The 25985-nt window shown below is 42.4% G+C and overlaps 1 protein-coding gene across 1 annotated transcript in view; it reads right to left on the minus strand.

Annotated features, from left to right (window-relative positions):
* The window catches only part of SYT10 (synaptotagmin 10), a 210373-nt gene that overhangs the window by 31529 nt on the left and 152859 nt on the right, over window positions 1-25985 (minus strand). Inside the window, exons 4-5 of the mRNA XM_069228631.1 lie at window positions 25409-25529; window positions 20843-21014 (exon numbers count right to left, since the gene is read on the minus strand). Coding sequence (XP_069084732.1) covers window positions 20843-21014; window positions 25409-25529 — 293 coding nt within the window. The remainder of the gene's footprint in view (window positions 1-20842; window positions 21015-25408; window positions 25530-25985) is intronic.

Below are 25985 nucleotides of genomic sequence, written 5' to 3' on the forward strand. Positions count from 1 at the left end.
GCTGCATAGACAGGTGCCCATAATATAGCAGATATTTAATCTTTTTTACCATGCAAGGCCCCCTTGTGACAAAAAGCAGTCCTTCTAATAGATAGGCACCCCCTTTTACTGAAAGGCATGTTATGATGGCTGTATATGGCAGATTGACCACCTCTTCAATAGGGCAAGGCTCAAATTGCTCCCAACCCGCAAAGCTGAATTTGGACTCCCAATTACTGACCTTTGGTGCTATTGCAAGTTGACTCATTGTATCCGGTCCATCTGTGGTGCTTCCCTCCTACGGCACTATCACTGTCCCCTTTCCTTTAATACTTACAGACCATGGACCTATTTAGGAGCGGTATTTAGCCTCTAAGATGTTGTCATCAAAATTCTTCAAAATTCTTCACTGCCTCCTGACCCTAACAGCCACTAGAGTTTACTGGCAATCACTTCTAGAGAAGCCTTAAAACCCAGAAACCTGGGCATTTTTACTCCTAAACCATGACTGAGTCCTCTGAGAATCCCACCTGAAATTACTGTATTTCAAGATTCACAATTACTGGTACTGGTCCCCCTTGAAACTCAAGCCTGCAACACTCTTGTCTCATGACCTCTGCTGGAGATGTAATGCAAACCACTGTGTCCTGCTGCATATACTGTTGCCTTTCCCAGCTCTCTCTACCTTAAGGGACCTTGTGTGGGACCTACTCAGGAGCTGTGGCCCACACCAATCTTGCCTTCTCTCCAACTTACCCTCCTCCACAACATTACTGACCTTCCGGACATGACGATGTTTGAGCACAGATAGTTAGCTGCCTCGTTGGCCACAGCTAAGCTATGCATTCTGTCAACAGCATACCTTGCAATTCTACACAGAATGCAGCTCAAACTGCCTTGAGTTGCTGGTCAGGAACACATGGCTTATAATCTTAATGACAAGCTATTCTGTTTAGTATAGTTACTGCTGCTTTGCCATTTCTCTGTTGTCTTTCAAAGTGGCATTACTCCATCCTCACCCTTCTTTCCCCCTTGAAAGGAAGGGCATAACCTGATGAACAGCCTGCAGAATCCACTGACCTGAGGTAACCGTACTCCAGCTGGATGCAGATAACTCCTTAAGTAGGGAAATCAAAGCAGCTTGACAGTATGTGGTGTGTGAAGATGAGAAAGAGGAATAACCTTGCTGGTGACCCTTTCTATTGTCCTCACCACATCACCTGGAGCCCCAAAAGGGTTGACTGGGCTGTGAAACAAGCTGAAATGGCTGCAATTAGTGTTAAGACTGACTCCAGGAGTAACCTCTAAATTTTGGTATTGTCAGTGGAACTGGAGGGTTAAGGATAATAAGCCCAAGGACCATGCCTCAGCATGGCTACCTTGGCGGAGGGGATTACTCCGTCTCAAACATGACGGATATCCCGCCAGCCGTATTACGAGTTCCATTATATCCTATGGAACTTGTAACACGGCGGATGAGATATCTGTTACATTTGAGACAGAGTAATCCCCTCTGCCAAGGTCGTCATCAGGCCCAGAGTCTGTCTTGTCTCCAAACAGCTTAGAGTCATCAAAAGGCATATTCGTAAGAGATGACTAAATGTCCCTCGAAATACCAGTGGCATGAAAACAGGCATGACGACGGATCGATACACAATTGGCCCTAGTACAGTCCACACAATCTGTGATGACTAGGCCAAACAGAAAAATGAATGTAACCCTATCCCAGCCATTTTCAACCATCTGGGTGAAGGTATAATGGAACTCTTTAGTGATGTAGCACAAATGGATGTATCTCCCCAACAAGCAAAGAGCACCATAATTCCATTTTAGCCAAAGAGTTGTGCTTTGATTCATTGTCAGACAGGCCAGCAGGGAAGACATTTGGGTTCATCTCACTGCCCAAGCCTGATTTACAATGCTTTCCAGAGTGTAGTGCTGCATCAAAAACATAAAATCACCTGGCATAGGGCGTCCAGGAAGAGGGCCAATTACTAGAGGAGCTGAACATGGTTGTGATGGTGCCATTGTTAAGGTTTCTGTCAGGGCTTTATTGAAAGGTAAGAAGCACTCTAAAGTTGAAGGTTTGCACTGAGAAATATCTGTAGAGAAATTTGCCTTAGTTTCTAAATCTGGAAACTGTAGTTTCAACATCTCTGTGGTTCTATGGACCACAACGAAGGAGCTTCACTAGGTGGAAGTCCCAGTGCGGAATCTAATTCCGTCTCTGCAGAGGTATCAAGCATTCAGGAGATATAAATACAGACCAGAGTTGGTACAATGAGTGGTAACATTTGTGCACCTCCTTCTCATCCCTTTCTTTATGTGTAACATTCTGAATGTATGGTGTTGTAACCAATACTGTGGCCAAACACGGCTCAAAGACTCTGAAAGTAGTGCCTTTAATTCACAGACAGAGCCAAAGTATACTCCCACACTATGGGCTGTGCCTTAGTGAGTAACAAGTCATTTGTTCAAATGTAGCCAAATTCTGCTCCAGACTTCATAATTGGGTTCTGACACAGAGCTAGTGTCTCTGAAACTGTGATACATGCTAAACTGGCCGAAACCAGTTTAGCTTTCAGAAAAGGGGTTAAAGCACAGAAACCCTACTTGGGTCCCCAGATGATCGACTGGCCCCAAAGGTGCTCTACAGGGATCTGTAATTGTCCACAAAGCTGAAACATTAACTACTTGAAGGACTCTACCTCCTGATGGGTTCAGCATGACCCTGGGAATTCAGGGAATTCAGCTTCAGCTGGAAGATGGGGTCAGAATATGACAACTGGCACAGAGCCAGGCCTTTACAATGCCAACTGGGTAATGTTTATCTAGAACAGCAGCAACAGAGGAGGGACTGCAATCCTGAGTTCTTGTGCTTGTTCTGAGATTTGTTCTTTGACTTCGTCTTGGGTAAATGTAAAAGGTGAATAATCTGTTATTAGAACTACTTATCAGTAGAGAATGAAAATATATATCAGAAAATCCAACTTAGGTTTAGGCTGGCTGACCAGATTAGATTCAGTTTTTGTAAATGTGTGCTATATAGATATTCTGATTCTGACATGGTTTAAGTCCTACCAAATCTACACTGACATGCTTGTTCTATGTATTTGGTTTAAAAATGTAACTAATCTCTTGAATCCAGTTTTTTTTTAGCTTAATAAGAGGCTCAAAATTTCACAGTTGTTTTGTTACATCAACTCAGTGTCACAATGCACTTTATGGTGACATGTGAACTTTGATGTCCCAATTGGATACCACATGATCATGTTATTTGTATTAATAATGTATGAATCTAAACATGCACATAATACTAAATAGTCTATTAACATCACACGGGGCAAACCAACTCAGGATAATTAATCCCGGCCTCCTGATATAACTCTATAAAAATATTGTTGTCCAGAGATTTTCATTTTTGATTTGTGTTTTTGGATCATTAGAGAAGTAATTAAGCATGGGTAGACATTGCTGATCCGAATAAATTGTTTCTGGATGACATTTTATCAGATGGTGGATGTGTTTCAGTGATGATGTAATATTTCAGGAACCATGAGACCTATGTACTGCATTTTGGTGTCAAAACATAGGTTTTGGGGGTCAAGTAATCTTATAGAGACAGAAAATAACTCCTCAGAGCACCTCTACCACCATTTTCCAAAATGGAGGCTACAATAGAGGAAGAAGAGACATATATAGAAATGAACAAATATTAAAGGTTCTTAACCCTTTTATGAACAAAGTTTATGATCTAAATATGAAAAAAATAATGTGTATCACTCCTGTTTTAGACACACTTTCATAGTTCACTTTATTTATGTGTTTCGACAATCGCTTATGGTACATTTGCAGAACTTTGAACATTTTTGAAGAGCATATTATAGGAGACATCTTTTTGTAGCAAAGATTTTGAAAGTAAATGTACGTGTAAGTTCTGTGCGTAGAGGCTTTAAACATTTCGTAGGATTTTAGCACCCCATCAATATATTCCCAATCAAATTCACATGGATATTGCCCTACATATGCATGATCCAAAACATTTACACATCTTCTGATCAAGTAGAATGCTCTTTCATTGGGTTCATGCACAGAATATGACATTGGTGGAAGGTCACTTAGCGGGACTGATCTTTTGAACTCACTATACCAAACATCATCAAATGTGTGACAATTTTGCTCATAGTGTCATTACCGTAAGAATATGTGGCTTGATAAGAACACTGGGCATTTCTGGGTCAAGTTTCTTGTACAAAACATGATGCGGGATTATGTGTCTTTTCTCACCTGTTCCATAACATATCCTTAACTCTGACAATCCTTGACTTATGAACATTGCAACAAATCTATGTAGCACAATATTAACATCTGTGTCATTTGACAGTACAATGACTTGATTGGAACCATTTCGACAGCCCACTCAACATGCGGCAGAACACAAAGGTCAGCTTCCTTCAATTTGTTGATAAGTTCTTGAACAATATGGCACGTACTGTTTGAATATATCTCTGCAGGCACCAACTCCTCATTGACAATCATTCCACTTGCAATAATTGGAAATTCAGTGATGACTGAAGCATCAGCAATGTATTGGTGAGTTAACATCTCCAAGTCCACCTTGCTTGATGTTGATGACCAGAATTTATTAAGTTGCATAGGTATAGGTGCTATATTTTTGATGAAGGCAAGGTCAATTGTTCCATTTGTAGGCATTTGTCTGATTCTCTCACATGCTTTGACAGATAGTTCAAAAAGAACTGTCAAAGACAATGTGCTGTTCTTGCAAGGTGCACGCTGACTTTGATATCTGTAGAACAGCCTGAACTACTTCTCCAAAGTTTTGCATGGATGAAATCTTGACCATTCGCAATTGTGACATAAAGTCCTCAACAACAGCAGTTTTCCATGAGTACACCTTTTCAAATTGAAATTCTGCAGGTGACAGGTTGTTTTTTTACCTCTTCTACGAGTTTGTGCTTCATTGGTTTAGCTGCAGCATTGCCATCAAATAATACATTTGTTGGAAGACGATTATGAGACAGAATGTCCTTGATAAATTGACGCCTTTTTTTTGCTACATCCATCTCTCTATGTGCTTGCGAAAGGTGTCAAACAGCCTCTTCTCATTCAATACAAATCTCTCCTGCTTCAGTTCTGTGTATAGTTTTGATCCATGTTCCAGGCCGCCTAGTGGACGTATCTTTATATCGTTATCCAAATATTGTTTGGTCACAAAGTTATGTAGTTGCACAGGTGCAGACATTTCAAAGGGGTTTCCTTGCTGCTGCATGAAATGAAGAAGGCTGTCAACATGTTTATTAAAATGTTCCCCTCTCTTTTCCACAAGATTGTGGTGAGGAACAGTTTCACGATAATCCATTTATTTTGAATTTGTCAGCTCTCTAAAAAAAATTGCAAATAGAAAGAACTTAAGGATAAACTAGCTGCCATTGAGCAACATATTCACTTTTACATGTCTGACCAAGAATTCCCTTGGACTTTTTCTGTGATCTCTGGATCGTCTGTTACAGTTTCATATCTAGTGTCACAGCCTTGAACTTTGCCGCTGAGTCTTTCCCACAAAATGTATTTGGGTGAATTTCCCTAGAGGTATGGTTTTTCCACCTCTAACGTCTTCACTCTTTCCAAATACCAGGACCCATATCTCAGGTAGTTTATGAAATTGATTTCATGAAATACAGTAATCAGTGACTCCACAGTCTTCACATGCAGCTCCCGATCACCTTCCCAATCAGCACATACCATTTGTTTCACTAGAGCTATCATGTGTAACACATTTCCCCAGAACATGCAAAGTTCTGATTTTTCTTCACATTCTTTGACAAGCTCTACAATTTAGTTTTTTAGGTTTTCTGATTTTGAACTGAGTGTAATGAACATTGACTGCCTTTGCATTATGTTTTTTGAATGAAGTTCACCCTGTGCTTTATTAGCTTCTGAGATAAGATACACAAAACCTAATTTGTCATTCTTGTTCCAGAAAGCATTCCAATGCAATGTTTCTATAGCCTCAGAAATGATGAGCATACCTTGTAACAAACTAAGATGGCGACTTCCCCTCAATACTGACTGGACAGGTTTGCTTCCAAAGATTTAAGCCTAAAAAAGGGCATTGTCTATGCCACATCCACTGAGATGACTTCCAGCACGCTGCAACGTAGCTTTGTCATGTGGAAAATGCCCATCATTGGATAAAGATTATCATATTCTACTGGATTGCTCATAAAAATGTCAGCTACAATACAGAAAGCAGATTATTTGCAGAAAATTGGCAGGAAAGGCTGGCCGTTGATTTGAGCAGGCACATTTTTGGAATTTTTTAGAGTTGTGTATACTGTTATGTTGTTTGTGACTGAAGATGGTGAAAACCCAACCTTCTTCAGTGGGATGGTATTCTGTGGGATCAGAGCATGAATTCCAGCCCACAGATGAACTGGATTTTCTTCATCTTTCAGTCCGCACCGAATAAGCGATATGATAAACTCAGTAAAATCAGCTTTGCAGACTGCAGCGTCAGGTAGAAGAAGATCCATGTGCTCAGCCACTTTGAATGCTTTTGTAGTGATTTTGCACACAATGGTAAAACAGTTGGGTTATATGTTTGCATCTTTGTTCGTTTATGCCTAGAGCTGACACAGCTTGTTTCCCAGCAGCTACTTCATTGGTACAGTCTTGGAAAAGCATCATGGCAGTATCATGTGTGCTGGATGTTTCAGACAAAGAAGAGCAGTCTTCAAAATCAAAATAATCAAGAGCAGCAATTGTAAATCCTTTCTTGGTAAAGTGACTTGGAAGTAATGTGCTGTCGGATTTACAAGATTTTACAGCATGTTAAGAAGTCCCTGCTCCATACTATTTCATTAGAAATTGTTGATACACCAATCCTATTAATTGAAGTGATTAGCTCTCTACTTTTGCACCTGTCATAGATTACGTGGGCAGTCATCATGTGTAGCACAGTTTTCTTTTTGCCGTGATGTATACATGATTTTGAAAAGACAGTACAATTGCACAACATAAGCATGTCAGTTCACGGGATTGTCTTCCATTTCTTCGCTTATATCTTCAAAGCCATCTGCAATGTTGTTGGCTTCTGTCATAAACTCAAAAACCTTAGTCTGTAACGGTTTTGCTTTGCTGATATTAAACAATGATGTAAAAAATGTTAAGAGAATATCTGGCATTCTTGCTGACTCCCATGATTTGTGGAGCTCTGGGGCATCACAAGATTTGTCACTAAGTCGAAAATCTAAATATTTCAGGACGTTTCTTAAAATGGTTCCTGATGATTTTACTGCATCCTGTGAACACATAAGTGCTCATTCATTTTGTTGGACTGACAAAAACGAATTCTGTCATTGTACATTCTCACCAGAAAAATCCTAATTCCATAATTATGGATCAATACAGTTTAATCAATGTTGACCATTCTAATTATGATTGTGAACACTTGGCCAGTGGTTTGAAAACTTCATTTGCTTTTTTAAAGAGTGCAAACTTAATTGAAGGCTGGTGGTTACGTTGCTGCTAAGAGCTTATTGTACATTCATATTTTCGAATGTATGCATGCATCCAGTCCGGGTGAGCATACAAATCTACTGAAAATTAATTCACCTCGCTGTTTAGATCAGCTACTCGGCTGAAAGCTTAATCTTGGAAGGAACTAGATGCAGATAAAACATGTTTGCCTTTTGAGACTCACATACTGTGTACTTTGTTCTTTTGTCAGTCCCTTTGGCCCTTGTTCTGGCCAAACCACAGATAGCACATTGAAGATCCTCTGATTTTTTATTAGTTGTTGACAAGGGGTAGCCATTGATCTTCTAAGTGAATGCTCATTGAGTATGGTTGTCATCGCTTTCTCAGAAGACTTGGATTCTTGTGATTCACTGGTTTCTGCTATTTGTTCCAGGCGTTTTTCCAATGTATATGACTTGTAGCATTTGTTACAATGATAAAATATTTGGTCCTCTTCATCCATTAATTTCAATCTTGCTGTATTTCTGCAGCACCTCAAACTCTCTTCTCTCCAGCTGCAGTTGATAATAGCTTTTCCTTCAGATTAGTTGTGCATATGACACATTTTTCTTTGTTGAAGGAGTCCTCAGATTTTGTGGTTAGCAACACTCTGTCAGGAAATAAAAATCCTCTGCTACCACCTGCTTCACTCATGCTTCTGAATTTGAATCAACAGAAAACTTGAAACAAAAACAATATTAAAATAAATTACCAATATGATGGCTAAAACACATCATTCTAGTGCACCATTTTGAAAATTGCATAAGGGTTGCTCTGAGGAGTTATTTTCTGTCTCTATACGACTACTTGACCCCCAAAACCTATGTTCTGACCCCATAAGAAAGTATATGGGTCTCATTGTGCCTGAAATAATACATCATCACTGCAACACATTAATAATTTTTAAAATGTCATCCAGAAAAAATTGATCCAGATTAGCAATGTCTGCCCAAGCTAAATTATGAAGCTGCAAAGAGACCCTGAATCTCTTGTGAATGACTGAAGCACATCAGAGATTTGTAGGGAAAGTAATCCAAAATGAAATTTAAAGGGGCAAATGTGTTACAGTGAAGAGTGAAGCGGTTGATGTGGAGTGGTGAGGATCAAGCTAGAGAAGGGTAATGGAAAATCAGTAACATGTAAATGGAATGTTGCTAATTTTGGCACTAAATTATTGTAGCTCAGCAAATTAATGCAATGTGGATAACCATCATGTCACAGGTTCAAGTCTGAGTGGTATTTGGCACTGTAAATTGGATGTAATGATGTTTGGTTTTACAGGCACTGCTTGATGGAAGAATGTTTGTGAGTAGCGGGAGTGGCAGAGTGAAGTTTAAGGTGTGGAGTGATAGTGGAATCTGCTGACTTAGGGCCAGATGTGTGACCTTTTGTGTTGCGATTTGCAATTTGCGATCTGTTTGCGAATCGCAAATTACTAGTCGGAAAACAAAATGTACAACAGTGTGAACTACACTGTTTGCAATTCCCAAATGGGTCACAAGGGACCTGCCTCATGAATTTTCATGAGGCAGGTTGCAATTTGTGACCCATTTGGGAATATCTGCACTCACAGGGATTGTGACCTGTTGGGGTCAGCAGACCAAAATGTCTGTGACTGCTTTTCAATAAAGCTGTTTTTTTTTAAATGCAGCCCATTTTCTTTAAAGGAAAATGGAATGCATTTCAAAAATTAAAATTAAAAGTTTTCTTTTAATTTTTTTCAGAGTAGACAGTGGTCTGTGGGACCACTGCCTAACCTGAAAAAACATTTTTGCTACCATTCGCTAAGTGGAAGGGGTCCTGTTTGCAAATGGCTTAGTACCAATTTGAAATTGGTGTTAACTGTGGTTGTTCTGCAACCACATTCACAGTCACAAAACAATCATATGTGAGTCGCAATTTAGAAGTGACGCCCTCAGGATCCCTATTTTGCAAGTCGGTAACTAGATACCGACTCGCAAAATAGGGATGGTACATTGTACGAGGCCATTTTGCAGTCACAAGTGGTGCTTTTTGCCGTTTGTGAATGCAAAATTGTGTCGTACATCAGGCAAATGGGGGAATTGGACAGAAAAGAGAAAACAAAACAGCACTCTTGGGATTTCTTTCAGTTGATTTGGATGCTTCATGTTTACTGGAAGTTTCCCGTTCTTTCAAAGGGTATACTTTAAGTTCATCGTTATAGCCAAACAACCATGCTGGAATCTGCAACCCCTAAATTAAAGTAATCACCTGTATAAGTATAATGGAGTATGGAACAGGAGAGTTGATATGACTTGTTAGAAACCTTGCCTCACTGGTAAAGAGAGCAATGTATACATAAACTTGTAATTACATGTGGTTGCACCATGGTCTATTCTTTTGAACCACAACATAGGTACCTTTGAACATTACATTACTCACATGCCTTTTTCAAATGTTATGTGAGAGGATCTCTGTAAAATACAGAAACTGTACAAGAACATTCTGATCAGAAACAGTGTTGAAAGGCATCAATGATAAATCTATTCAGAAATAAACACTTGTACCCACAGTCATGCAATGGTGATAAAAGAGTTTTTTTAGTCCTTGTTTTGTCAGAAAAACAACTGAGGACTGCCTCATAGAAAGCCATGCAGAAATCAAAAATATCCAAAAGCAAATCCCAAATTGAACAAAAGAAGAAACTAGTCCAGGAAAATCCAAGCCCACAAAACTGGTCCATATTCCTCCTTAATTTCAGTCCTTGGAAACAGCAGAAATGGTTCTTATTGAATTACATTCAAAACTGGAATTAAAGTTAGTTCACCGAATATACCAAACTCTACACACCTCAGGACAAATGCAGCTTGCAATGTTCCAGACCATGGACCATAGAGCTCAGATGACGTACATGTGCACGCTGGTCCTTGATCTTTTCATATTGCTTGACTTCCTCCTCAGTCCATTCCATACTCAGAAGGGTATTGAACACATCTGTTCCTTTGTAGGCAGTATTGGAAGTTTATCGAGGCTACACTGTGTCATCTGACAAGAGTACATGGGCGATTAAATGAAATACTCCTACATTAGTCATGTGTGCCTTGTTCATAAGGAGCTCCTCAAATTCTTAATAATACCCAAAGACTTCACTGCTCTCATTTGAGCTGTCAGAACATATGTTATGCCTACATTATTCTTTGATGTGCCTCAACATCTTGCACCATAGTGTTCATACTGCTGATCATTCTTTGCAGTCCTGCAACTCTGATTAGCACGACCAGTGGTTCTCCCCATTCCAACTGTGCTAGACCTGGCATACTTGGCATGGTTTTCCCCTAACTTTTTTTCCTTCAGACTTTCCGTTTTTGCTGACTTCGGTTTTGCTGGCCTTAGGACCCTGCACACTTTACCACTACTTACAGTGGTAAAGGGCTTGGGCTCCTTCCCTAAAACATAGTAACAGAATCTTATACCCAATTAGCATCTTTAATTTACTTGTGGGTACTTGTGGGTACCTAGCAAAATGGCACTTCCTGTGCCCAGGGCCTGTAAATTAAATATTGCTAGTGGGCCTGCAGCAATGGTTGTGCCACCCACTTAAGAAGCACTTTAAACATGTCTCAGGGATGCCATTTCAGAGCCTGGGTGTGCACTTTTAAACTCCCATTTCAACTAGGCAAAGCAACACCCTTCCGAAGCCCAAACCTTCCTTTTTTAATAAATATGTCACCCCTCGTGTAGGCCCTCGACAGCCCAGGGAATTGTGCAATATATTTAAAAAGTAGGAAGTGTACTTTTTACATGTCCTGGTAAGGAAAACACTTGAATTCATTTTTCACTACTGCAAGTCCTATGTCTCCAATTGGATAACATTAGAATTACCTTATTCCATTTTGCAAGTGTAGTTTCCAGGTGGGAACAGGTAAACCTCTCATGGTTGGTGTCGCTGGAATCACAATTCAGAATCCCCACCTCTGGTGAATTCGGATTTTAAATTACCATTCTGAAAAAGCCATTTTTATAAAGTAGCCAGTTTATTGCTTTAGCCATTTGGTGCTTGCAGCCTGTCTCTGGGAAATATGACTAGGTAACAGTTGGGCTTTGTGTATTCCTCCTAGAGGAGCTAAGGTGTGACTGGATGGGCCATCACTGGCAAGACGGGAGGTAGGACCAAGGCCCAGTCCTACTTACACTGGAATAGGGTGTGTCCTGTCTCCACACAAAGTGATGCATAGCCTCTGTAGTTAGTCTGGAGCTGGGCCAGGAAGGCAAGCCTATAGAAGCTTATCCCCACTTCAAAGATACAACTGTATATAATTACTGAACCTCGGGCACCACCACTTTACTACACTCCTGGACCTGTGGATACTCTGTCAGGAAGAAGGACTGCTGTGCTGCTACAAGGACTGCCACTCTGCTGAACTGCTACTATGAAGGGACTGCTGCCCTGCTGTGCTGACCTGTTGCCTGCTGCCCTCTTGCCTGGGTGAGAAGGATGGACCTGCATCTTTTGAACCCAGAACCCAGAGTGACTCCAACAGCTAGTTTGCTGGCCTCCTAATCTGAAGCCTCAGTGACACAACAGGGTTCCAACAACCATGCACCTGGACTCTTCTATCTGTGAGTCTACCTTGCCAAGTGGTGTCATCCCACTCCTGGACTCCTACAAGTGGGCCTAATGAGCTCTTCCAGCCTCTATGGATCCAGCGGAACCAACGCATCTCCTCCGCTGTGCAGCGCAATCCTGAGTAGAACAAACGCACCTCTGCTACTGCATGTATTAGACCCATCACAAAGACCTGCATCACCACTGCAATCTCAGAGCCGTCATTGCATAACACATCCTTGGTGCAGGCCCTGGCATCCCTTGTCAATGGCAGGCTCAACAATGACACAGGACTCTGCATCACAGCCTTGCAACTCTACAGAACGGGCTCATCGCCCTGACTGACCACTGCCTCTTCGATGCCAGACTTTGCATTGCAAGTCCTATCAATGGGATCTTCAGTGACAATGCAGGCCCTCACATCACTTTGTCACATCTTGGCACCAACGCATCGCTTCGGCGGCGCAATGCATCTTTGACGTGGATCCCTGTAAATCTCCCCAAACCAGGAGTTGGTCTGAACATGAGACTTGTCCTGGTCTGGCATGACCTGATAGCCACAGTTGGCAGTTTATGCTTTTGCACTATTCTCAATAAAATCTTTAATATTGCATTTCAGCGGTTCTACTGGTTAGATTTTTCTTGTTGTGGTCTTGTTTTATTTATTAACATCAGTTCTTTTTTTCTATTAGTTTGATATTCTAGCATTCCTTTAAAGAACCAGGCCAAAGTTATACTGGCACCATACTCCTTTTGTTTTTTCTCTTTATGTACCATTTGCAATGTTACTTCACCCTCACAATGATGTTCAGCTATATTCCTCAAACAAAAGTCATCCATACTAATAGGCAGTATATTTTAAAAGTGTTTGGTCTGAAGAAATAACTCAGGATTTAAAAAGTACCTTAATAGCTGAGTTTGGTTTTACTAATAAGAATGTATTTCTACCTCAACAATCCCTTTTTAGCAACATTAAGATAATGGGGACAAATGTAATATTCTAACCTATAAAACATAATTTGCATCAGCTCTTTAATGACAGTTTACAGGTCACTGTGTTACATTAGGACTGAACTGTAAGTAGCAAAACTATTTCTGTGACAAAAGCAGTAAACCACTGAGCTTTCCACCTAAAATTCAGTTTTGTGTTTGCATGATAAAGGTTCTTTGCAGCAGGCATATTAATCCTACTTCATGATGAATCAAAACTCCCACTACACAAAGCTCCTGTCTTCAGCAGAAACAACAATCGTCAGTGTTATCTTGTTACTATGTTATTATTGTTGCTTGAAAACTTATGGACATACAAAGAAATATGAAGCAGATGCTTTTAACCAGTTGGCAGCCAAGGATGTAACGGTTATGCCCTTGGCTGCGGCACTCAGGTGCCAAGGACGTAACCATTACGGCCTTGGACCGACTCATGGGGGAAGTGCTAGAGCTCATGGGGGGAGTGCTAGAGCTCCCATGAGCCTCGCCTCGGCGCCCCCAGGGCAGGGATGGAAGGGGAATGGCATCCTCCCAGTGGCATCTGATGGTGTCAGCGCACGCTCGCACACTGACCTCATCACAGGACTACCCCTCTGCGCTGAAAGCTCAGCTTCCAGCGCCAATCGAAGGAGAAATGCAAAAGCATTTCTCCACTGATCACGTGGCGGGACCAAGAGAGGCATCAAAGGAAAGGAAAAACCTTTCCTTTCCTTTGATGTCTTTCTCAGCATTTCTGCTGCCCGATCGTGATGCGATCGGGCAGCAGAAATGTCCACTAGACACCAGGGAGTTTTTGTTGTTTGTTTATGCATAAGGGGAGCGGCCCCTTGGGCAAGGGCCGCTCCCCAGGGGGGCACAATATTTTAGAAACCCCTAAACACCAGGGATCTTTTTTTTGTTTGTTTTAGTTTTGTTCTTTTTATATGTGGGGAGCGACCCCTTAGGCAAGGGTCGTTCGCCTGGGGGCAAACTTTATTCTAGGCCGTTTCCGCCACACTTGGGGGCAGACCGTCTATTTTTATTAGGCCAATCTGCCCCCAAGGGGAGGCAGAAACCACTAGACACCAGGGATTTTTTTTTTTTTGCATCAATTTCACGCAAGGGGAGTGACCCCTTAGGCAAAGGTCGTTCCTCTTGGGGGCAAATTTATTTTAGGCCATCTCTGACCTCCTTGGGGGCAGATCGGCCTATTTTTATTAGGCTGATCTGGGCAGAAACTACTAGGAACCAGGGATTTTTATTGCGCCAATTTCACGCAAGGGGGGCAACCCCTTAGGCAAGGGTCGCTCCTATGGAGGGGCAAATTTATTTTAGGCCATTTCTGCTCCCCTTGGGGGCAGATCGGCCTATTTCTATTAGGCCGATCTGCCCCCAGGAGGTTGCAGGAACCACTTAGGCACCAGGGATTGGTGTGAGTGTATGTGTGTGTTTTGTTTGGGGAGGCAGCCCCTTGGGGCAGCCCCTTGGGCAAGGGTCGCTCCCGCTGGGGGCACATTACTGTTGGCCATATCTGCCCCCCTTGGGGGCAGATCGGCCTATTTTTGGAAGGCTAAAATCCACCAGAGACCAGGGAAGATTTGTTTTTCAAAATAAGAATGCAGGGGTATGGCCATACCCCCACCCCAAATAAATGGGGCCCACATTGTTCTGCCCACCAGTGACAGATGAGGCAATTACCCCTGATCCACACACTGGGGGAGGGGCAGAAAGTCTATTAGATGACAGGGAATTACAAAAAAGAATAGTGTGGTGGTGGCTACCAACTAGTATGGAAATGGTTATGCCCCCACCCCAATTGAAGGGGGTAACAGTCTTTCAGCTCTCCCCCCACACACTAAAACATCTTATCCCATGGCAAGCAAGAGGACATTTGATTATTTTGGGTTTTGGTTTTACATTTGGGCCATAAGAGCTTGGCTAACTCTCAGAATCGTCCCACTTGGAATGGTGAGGGCTGCACTTTTTGGACTTTGGGACGCTGCCATGTAGAAAAATACACAAGACCTTAACACATCTGAAAACTAAACATATGGGTGAGTCCAGGGTGGTGTGCTTCACATGCACCTGCACCATTTTGTTGCCCACAATGCCCTGCAAACCTCCAACTTTTCTGGAAATCACACATTGTTTCCACATTTTTGTAATGGAACCTTCTGGAATCCACAAAGTTCCTACCACCCAGCATTGTCCCATCTATACCAATAAAAATTCAGCCCCACTTGTGAGCCTAAACATTTTTTTTTTCAAACTGCCCTTTTGGACCAGCTTTAGTTCCACTCAATTTTGATATGTTTTTGGCTCTTCCCTGTCGCTGGCACTTGGCCCACCTACACAAGTGAGGTATCATTTTTACCGGGAGACTGAGGGGAACGTTGGGCGGTAGGAAATGTGTCCCGGTGCAGTGATCCCACACAGAAATGTGGTAAAAATGTGATTTATTTTCGCTAAATTTGAGGTTTGCTGAGGATTCTGGGTAAGAAAACACTGGAGGATGCACGCAAATCACACCTCCCTGGACTCCCTTGGGTGTCTAGTTTTCAGAAATGTCTGGATTTGGTAGGTTTCCCTAGATGGTTGTTGAGCCCAGGACCAAAAACGCAGGTGCCCCCCCTGCAAAAACAGGTCATTTTGTATTTGATCATTTTGATGTATCCAGATAGCTTTTTGGGGCATTTCCTTTTGCGGGCATTAGGCCTACCCACACAAGTGAGGTACCATTTTTATCGGGAGACTTGGGGAAACGCTGGGTGGAAAGAAATTTGTGGCTCCTCTCACATTCCAGAACTTTCTGTCACCGAAATGTGAGGAAAAAGTGTTTTTTGGCCTCATTTTGAGGTTTGCAAAGGATTCTGAATAACAGAACCTGGTGAGCTCCCCACAAGTCACCCCATCTTGGATTCCCCTAGGTGTCTAGTTTTTTAAAAAATGCACAGGTTTGGTAGGTTTCCCTAGGTGCCGGCTGAGCTACAGGCCAAATTCTACAGCTAGGCACTATGGGTCCACGTTGTGTTTTGGGGCATTTCCTGTCACGGGCACTAGGCCTAACCTCACAAGTGATGTACCATTTTTATCGGGAGACTTGGGGGAACGCTGGGGGGAAGGAAATTTGTAAGGCAGTGTGTAAATTGAGAAATGCCCTGTAATTCACGTGCTAGCATGGGCACCCTAGAATTCAGAGATGTGCAAATAACCACTGCTTCTCAACACCTTATCTTGTGCCCATTTAAGAAATGCAAAGGTTTTCTTGATACCTATTTTTCACTCTTTAAATTTCAGCAAATTAATTGCTTTATACCCGGTATAGATTGAAACCCATCGCAAGGTGCAGCTCGTTTATTGGCTCTAGGTACCTAAGATTCTTGATGAACCTACAAGCCCTATATATCCCTGCAACCAAAACAGTCCAGCAGACGTAATGGTATATTGTTTTCAAAAATCTGACATCACAGGAAAAAGTTACAGAGTAAAACGTGGAGAAAAATGGCTGTGATTTTCACCTCAATTTCAATATTTTTCAATTTCAGCTGTTATTTTCTGTAGGAAACCCTTGTAGGATCTACACAAAATACCCCTTGCTAAATTTAGAATTCTGTCTACTTTTCAGAAGTGTTTAGCTGTCTGGGATCCAATATTGGTTTCACACCCATTTCTGTCACTAACTGGAAAGGGACTGAAAGCACAAAAAATAGTAAAAATGAGGTATGTCCCAGTAAAATGCCAAAATTGTGTTGAAAAATTGGGTTTTCCGATTCAAGTCTGCCTGTTCCTGAAAGCTGGGAAGATGATGATTTAAGCACCGCAAACCCTTTGTTGATGGCATTTTCAGGAAACGAAACGTAAGCTTTCTTCTGCAGCCCTTTTTTCCCATTTGTTTTTTTAAAACAATTTTTTTGCTGTATTTTGGCAAATTTCTTGGTCTCCTTTAGAGGAACCCACAAACTCTGGGTACCTCTAGGATCCCTAGGATGTTGGGAAAAAAGGATGTGTTAGACCTGACAGCCTTAGGGTGGTCACCCCTAACTTTTTGCCTGCCTCCCTCCACTTTTTGGACACCAGTTTTTGCTGTTTTTTAGACTCTGCGCAATTTACCACTGCTAACCAGTGCTAAAGTGCATATGCTCTCTCCCTTTAAGCATGGTAACATTGGATCATAACCAGTTGGACTATTTAATTTACTTATAAGTCCCTAGTAGAAGGCACTATATGTGCCCAGGGCTTGTAGATTAAATGCTACTAGTGGGCCTGCAGCACTGATTGTGCCACCTACTTAAGTAGCCCCTTAACCTTGTCTCAGGCCTGCCATTGCAAGGCCTGTGTGTGCAGTTTCACTGCCAATTCGACTTGGCATTTAAAAGTTCTTGCCAAGCCTAAAACTCCCCTTTTTCTACATATAAGTTACCCCTGAAGTGTGCCTTAGGTAACCCCTAGGGCAGGGTGCTGTGTGGGTAAAAGGCAGGACATGTACCTGTTTAGTTTACATGTCCTGGTAGTGTAAAACTCCTAAATTCGTTTTTACACTACTGTGAGGTCTGCTCCCTTCATAGGCTAACATTGGGTCTGCCCTCATACATTGTTGGAGTGGTAGCTGATGATCTGAAAGGAGTAGAAAGGTCATAGTTAGTATGGCCAGAAGGGTAATACAAAATCCTGCTGACTGGTGAAGTTGGATTTAATAGTACTATTTTAGAAATGCCACTTTTAGAAAGAGAGCATTTCTCTGCACTTAAATCTTTCTGTGCCTTACAGTCCACGTCTGGCTGGGTTTAGTTGACAGCTCCTTGTGCATTCACTCCGACACACCCCAAACACAGGATACTCAGCCTCACTTGCATACATTTGCATTTTGAATGGGTCTTCCTGGGCTGGGAGGGTGGAGGGCCTGCTCTCACACAAAGGACTGCCACACCCCCTACTGGGACCCTGGCAGACAGGATTGAACTGAAAGGGGACCTGGTGCACTTCTAAGCCACTCTTTGAAGTCTCCCCCACTTCAAATGCACATTTGGGTATCAAAACAGGGCCTCTGCCCTACCACCTCAGACACTTCCTGGAGAAGAAACTTGTAACCAAAACCTGCATCCTGCCAAGAAGAACTGCCAGGCTGCCCAAAGGACTCACCTGACTGCTTTCTGTGAAGGACTGCTGCCTTGCTGTTGCCCTGCTGCCTTGCTGCTCCCTGGCTGTGGTGAAGAAGTGCTCTCCAAGGGCTTGGATAGAGCTTGCCTCCTGTTCCCTGAAGTCTCAGGACCAAAAAGACTTCTCTCTGGCAACTGGACTCCTTGTGCGGCAAAAATTCAATGCACAGCTTGCTGAAACCGACGCACAGCCTGTCACCGCACACCGAACCGGAACAACGCAGCTCGGAAAAGATCAACGCAGCGCCTGCTTTGCGACCGGAACTTCGATGCGCGGCCCACCGGATCGATGCACAGCTGACCTGGGACGACGCAGCCCGACTTCCCGAGGGGAAATCGACGCAGCGCCTGCCGTGCAGGAGAAATTTCCCCGCAACGCCTACCGGAACGACGCAGAGCTTGTCACAAGCCCAGGATTCCACGCACAGACCCCAGGGTGTCTGAACACCCCGCAACCCGAAGAGGATCCATGACCGAGCGCCGGAAATCAACGCACAGCCGCCCCTGCGTGGAAACTAAATGACACATCGACTGTGTGTTGCCCGAGAAATCGACGCACACCCCTTTGTTTCCACGCTTCTCCTCCTCTGCGGCCCTTTGAGGAGATTTTTCACACAAACCAGGTACTTTGTGCTTGAAAGAGACTTTGGCGGTCATTCTGACTTTGGCGGGCGGCAGAGGCCGCCCGCCAACGTCCCGCCGTCAGAATACCGCTGCGCGGTCAGAAGACCGCCGCGGTAATTCTGAGTTTCCCGCTGGGCTGGCAGGCGACCGCCAGAAGGCCGCCCGCCAGCCCAGCGGCAAACCCCCTTCCATGAGGATGCCGGCTCCGAATGGAGCCGGCGGAGTGGAAGGGGTGCGACAGGTGCAGTTGCACCCGTCGCGATTTTCAGTGTCTGCTTGGCAGACACTGAAAATCTTGATGGGGCCCTGTTAGGGCCCCACCAGGGGCCCCGCGACACCCGTTACCGCCAGCCAGGTTCTGGCGGTCAAAACCGCCAGAGCCAGGCTGGCGGTAAGGGGGTCGGAATCCCCATGGCTGCGCTGCCTGCAGCGCCGCCATGGAGGATTCCCAGGGCAGCGGGAAACCGGCGGGACACCGCCGGTTTTCCATTTCTGACCAAGAATGCCCATGGAGCACCGCCAGTCTGTTGGCGGTGCTCCCGCGGTCGTTGGCCCTGGAGGTCCATGACCGCAACGGTCAGAATGACCCCCTTTATATCACTTTTCAGTGATATCTCTACATTTACTTATTGCATCTTTGATCGTTTTGACCTGCAAATATCCAGATAAATATTATCTATTTTTCTAAACACTGTGTGGTGTATTTTTGTGGTGCTATATTGTGTTATTGTATGATTTATTGCACAAATACTTTACACATTGCCTTCTAAGTTAAGCCTGACTGCTCAGTGCCAAGCTACCAGAGGGTGGCACAGGATAATTTGGATTGTGTGTGACTTACCCTGACTAGAGTGAGGGTCCTTGCTTGGACAGGGGGTAACCTGACTGCCAACCAAAGACCCCATTTCTAACAGGACGCAAAGTAGATTATGTGGACAAAAAGTTATGAGGGCCTAAGCGCGAATTGACCCAAATAGACAAAAAACAGGCTTGGCACCTGAGGGGGGAAAGGCCTTGCAGCGAAGGCGTTAAACCCATGTTATATCTAAACACAGCGCCCCACAAGGTCATTGCCTGGCTGCACCAGTCCTACCACCATAAAGCAAGCTCTGCCAGCCACAACTCCCAGCCACAATTCACTATGCTCACTGCCGTTCAACCCACTTCACCTTTATGATTGGAACTTCGGCTGGTCCACTCCCTACACAAACAAATTCTCAGACACCTATTACAGTTACCCATCCTATCTCAATTCCCTCACCATTCCACACATACTTACACTCCGGAACTGAAAATAGCATATAGAGCATGCTGATTTTGAGTGGCTTACTGTGCTGTCTGTTGAGTATATCAAAAGGTTAGTGCTTCTGTCAGTTTAATTTCTTGGGATAAGACGTTGCCTAAATTCAGGCCAAAGACTCACAAGAATGGCAAGGTGCCCTATCTCTCTGGAACGAAAATGAGCTGGCATGGTCTCAGTCTATCACCCCATCGCAGGAACAATAGAGTGAACGCCATTTACCTACCAATACATAAGAACCTTAAGTTCCCTCGTGGATGTAAGATAACAGTCACTGAACTAGGGTATCCTTCGCTACCCCCCTGTCCCTTCTGCCTCACATGCTAAGGCCTCGGGTTGTCATGAACCCAGAAATTAAGTGTACTTTTCTTGAACGACCTTCACCCACTACACTGGTGAAGAAAGTTAAAACTAGATAGAACTCGGCCTTTGCAATCCCTTGGGGTTCTGGTACAATAAGGATATCTCAGCAGACTATCCATGTAGGTGAAAAAACAAATTCTACTTATCTGACGGGGGCAGAATTGTCATTCGGCATTATAGAATAGCACTTATACGTTTAGCAAAAAAAGTAGTTAAGTGCATGCATTACTTGCTGCAGATTACCATTTATCGAAATCACGAGGACACTGAATAAGAAAAACTTTTATAGCCCGGATAGAATCTCTTAAACACATTTCGTCGTTTTTCACTTTTGTTTTGACTCACCGATCATAGTCCATTACAGCAATAGAGAGGCTCACTTGATCCATGTTCTCAGGGGGGATATCAAAGATGATGGCCTCATTATAAACTGGATTTAATGTACTTTTCTTTGTAGTAGTTTTGCGCTTTTTTAGTCTCCGGCCATCGCACATCAGTGACACTTTAACATAAGGATCTGGATAAGAAAAAATGCTTTTAGTCCATTTATAAAGTCATGTAAATAAACCTAAATATATTTAATATTTTTTTTTTAATGGTGGTACCATACTGGCCTTCATATCTTTATATTTCCTTAATCTATTGCAACTATGCATCCATTGAATCTTTGATGACGTTTGCTTCAGGGGCTCAAAGCGGCTTTGGTAGCAAATGCAGCTGGAGTTTGACTAACTACATCCCACCGTAACATTTCTTACACGAAAAACACCCCAGAACAAAATATATCCAATGGATTTCAGGAGTTATGTTCTGAAAACTTCGAGATGCGAAAGTGTTTTTGAGCTGTGGCGTTTTTTGCCGATGTCATGAGAATGGAAGCCTTGGTGTTGTAGCGCTGTAGTTTGTGGTATTCAGGGCTAGAGTTTGACTCTGTGAAACAGAGAATCGTAAATAGCTTGACAGGAAATAACCTCACCACTAGAGTCACATGATTGTTTACTAAACAGTTTTGCTTGCACTGCTCTAGATTAGTTGTATTCTGGTGGATTTGTATGGGATGAACAGCACATCAAGTGACATAGGTGAGGTATATCTAATGGCTTAAAGCGAAGCCATGACAGCTACACCCATCCTAGGATCTTCTAGATCAAAATGAATAAAGTTAACAACCGAACATCCAGTGAAACTCTGCTCTCATCGCAGGCATGACCACTTAATTTTGAAAGGGTTCAGTCTTGCAGTGATACCAGTGCTCTGTGTACTAACGCTCCATTCAGGATAACTAGCAACAAGCAGACACACGGCGACCAGTCTCAGAAACAGCACCAAACATCTGGGAAATGTTCACTCAACACTATATTGAAAAGCAAAATACAGATAACCTGACAGTGCCATAACTTTCTCGGGATCAAATGCTCATTGTATTGTTCTCAACGCTGAAATCTTTTAGCAGGTATCATATTATCTTTTTGTGCTGGGGTTTAAATTTCCCCACAGCACTGAAACTGTACCTATTTTCTTGAAGTTGGGATTCCCAAATCCAAATCGACAACCCCAAAATATAATTATTGCTGCTCAATTCACCAGAAGTCCCATAACACCAACTAGTCGGTACGGTCTTTCGTTACCTGTAGTCAGCAGAACTCATTTACATCTCTTGTGACATGACCAACCAGTGAAACTGCAAATGTATTATGAGTATTAAAACAGCAGTATAAGGATGTATATGCTTTGTTCGATTCTAAATATGAAATAATATGATAAGCCAAAACACACCATTTATAAACTTTGCTTCAACACCCACAGTACCACCTGCTGACACTCAGTCAACCTTGAGAGTTTTGCAGCCTATGGGGATTCAGGATTGAAAGCTCATCACGCTAGCCATGGATACAAGCTAGGTAAGCTTTACCCTCCACCATGCATCAAACAATCTACTTTATACACACCATCAGCATCATCAACCTAGTCAATACATCTACCACTAGAAGGGAAGTCATTGGCATCTCAGATGTTCTAGAATTACTACATGTGCTTGTGAATAGACCGATGTAAATTGCACAATTGTCCATTTTCAGTTGTGCGCAGATGTTCCACATATCTTCCACCTGAAGAATGGCTCTGGAATCACCAAAAGGATCACTGTATCTAGGACCCATACTCTAAGGTGAAAAGTAGATTTATGTATAAGTGGAACTAAAACTGAAGTCACAATATTGGGAGCTTACAAGGACACATGTAACATCTTCAAATGCTCACCACCAAGGCTATCCACACCCATCAACATGGAAAGCAAAAAATCAAAGTGTGATATAATGGCTGTGGATTTGTTTGTGTCATACATAAACAAAGTTCTAGACAATATTAAATTCCATTATGCATTATGATCATACTTTTTCCTTAAACATCCCATCTAGAGGTTCTAATAAAAGCTTTGATATTGTCATGGCTGGACTATCGCCATCAACCTAAGCAAGAAAAAAATATTAGTTTTCAACTTCTGCACAATTAAGTGTTAGATCAATTTAAACACTGTGGTCACACAGAAATGTATAAACTTGCTTCAACTATAACAAAATCATATGTCTAGACTGAACCTCATTTGATAGAGAGGACCATATCAAACTTGACCCAAATATCTTTCAAGGACAGAGAGGCCAGGGACAAATTCAGAATTGTGTGCTTCATGCACCAGCCTCACTTAGATAGAAGATCAGATATTTGCATGTGAGATTTTATAAAAAGCAAGTAAGGTGCAGTAGTGCTTCAGAGATCATTTCAACGGGAATTACAATTGCATTGGTCAACATATAGAGCAAAGAGATTTAAAAAATCACAGAAAAAAGCTCAACTATGTGCCAGAAATTAGTTCCGAGCTCAGATGTGGCTGAAAAGTGTAATTCCTGTTCTACATAAACCCATAAAATAAATAAGTAAACTGTTGTTGATAGTAAGCCTAAGTCATGCAGATTTGTTGCAGAGGACTGATTGCTAAGTCAAAAGTCTTTATGTACACGGTTTGAAAATGACTATTTATAATCAGAATTCAATCAGTGAGAGCTTAACCTTAGATGTTTTGTTGAACAAGGTTTACCTTGTCCTATCTTGACTGATTTAAGGGATCAATTATAGTGGTTTTTATCTTAAGAGGGTTATAATTGATTACCCTTTGAAGTAGGCTCTCTCTGTGACAAGAGGAGTTGATTACAACAATGTTTTGAGGTTATTTGAGGCTATAATGAGACATTCTAATTGAGAAAGATTGTATATCTTTTTTTTTCAAGGACAAATATCTATTGAGCATGGAGCAATTTGTATTGTATCACTACACTTAGGGCCTCATTACGAGTTTGGCAGTCATGAGACCACCAAACTCGCAGTGGCTGTCAGACTGGCCCAGCTTTGGATGTCCGACTGCCAAATTACAACCTTGGCGGTCAGACTGCTAAAGGTCAGCTGTTCCCACAGGGAACATGGTTCCTGATGGCATGGCGATGGTTGGGCTTGCAACCAGCCATAGCGGCACTGAATTCAGCCCTGCCTGGCTGATTACAACCCCTCTCTCCTCTAGCCTTTTCATGGCAGGGGCAACAGAGGCACAGAGCCCCCCTGCCCAGCAGGCAGTGCACATTCCGAGGGTGCTGGAGTGTTAGGCTGTTGGCATCAGCTCGGTCAGCCCAGCGGGACCATTGTAATATGCTCAGGGGGAACGTCACTGCTATGGTGGTGGTGTCCACCCCCTGAGTTTGGCTATCCCATGGTGGGACCACCAAACTCGTAATGAGGCTATTGGTTTAGACCATCTAGAAGTATACCAGTAAACAGTGAACATCAAATGTACCTGAGAGACCCAAACATGAAGTTGGAAGAGTGAATCTCATTCAATGACATCTGCAAAACCTTGTGTGACTTTTTAATATGTCTTAAGTCATTAACAATTATAAGGTAAAAGGTCTTTGGAGATTTACTGTCTCATTACGAGTTTGGCGGTCCGATCACGGGACCGCCAAACTCACCCCCTGAGTGTATTATAATGTTCCAGCTGGGCTGACCAGTAGGAACATTGTAATACGCGTTACCGCCTGGCTACCTGGCGGGAACAGTGTTAGAATATTGTAAACCGAACTCGTAATGAGACAATTAGGTACTGTTATCATTCTGCCCATTAGATTGCATGGTTTATGCTCCCTGAACCTTTGGAACAATAAGGAGTAGCTGCAGCAAAACTTTAAATTCACCCCCACTCTTATGATTATGACCTAATAAAAGCCAAGGTAGTATATGTTCTTTGTGTGGATTATCGATAAGATCTGACAGAGGTAATGTGAGTCCATCTGTGTCACTTGTTCTGAAACCACATATATATCATTAAGTTTGAAAGAGGGAAACAATAATCTTTAAATCTTTATATTTGGAATAGCAATAAGGATTGCAGCAAAGTTGCTCATGACAAAATTTTCCTTAATAAGACTAATTAGAGAGATAATGCTTAGTACAAAGCCAGATTTGCTTTGCTCAACAGTAGTATACATATTCAGTGAAAGTGGGCCAATTGATAAAAAATGCCACTGATTCCAAACTAACATAGTGAACAGCATGTGTATTACTAGGTAAGCATTTGTAGTGACAACTTCATCAATATATAGCCATCCCACATGTATAAACCGCCGACTTTTATGAAAAGCATTGTTAGTCACAATTAACTGAAAACATTTTGCACAATTGAATATTGCAATATTTCCGAAATGATTAGGATTGCAGAACTATTCAGGAATTACCATCAATAATTCATTCAAATGAATACAAATTAAAAGCAGTTAAAATTATATTCAGATGTTTACCTAATTCAGAGAGAGATAACATTAATTAGCAATGGAATGTTAATGCATTATTGTAGGCATACATACATACCTGAGGAGCCTGTGATATCCATTGCCTTCAGATTCCTACACTTAATGACTGTTAATGTCATTCTTCCAGCAGTTGGCAAGTAGCAAAGTGAAAACATGATCTCACCAAGATCTATACTTTCCTAAAATAAATAAAAAACAGAACTCTGTTAAATACAATGTATGGTTTAAAAACAGTTGTCCTCAACAGCACACTTTACTTTAAAAAAAAAATATTACCTAAATGGGCACTTTGCTGGGGGCTACTATCCACATATTGTTCCACTACTCCACTGTTCCACTTTTGAAAGCTGCAATAGCCTCATGTCGCACCTTTCTCCTACCAGGTAGTCGCATCTCACCCTACTTATGTACTTTATTAGCATATAGTGCACTTGATGCCCCTGCAAATTCTGAATTATAGTATGAAAATATGCCCATGGTGCACACCCTCCATTTCCATCTGCAGGACATTTTCCTTTTTGCTTGTCTGCCTTTTCAATCATTTATCTGTAAAGCCTAACTAATCCTAAAAAGTTCCTACATACCCCTTAAATGGAACACAATCTCACTCAACCTAGGAGCTGCAATCATACCCT

Source organism: Pleurodeles waltl, chromosome 4_1, assembly GCF_031143425.1.
Source record: "Pleurodeles waltl isolate 20211129_DDA chromosome 4_1, aPleWal1.hap1.20221129, whole genome shotgun sequence".
Taxonomy (NCBI): Eukaryota; Metazoa; Chordata; class Amphibia; order Caudata; family Salamandridae; genus Pleurodeles; species Pleurodeles waltl.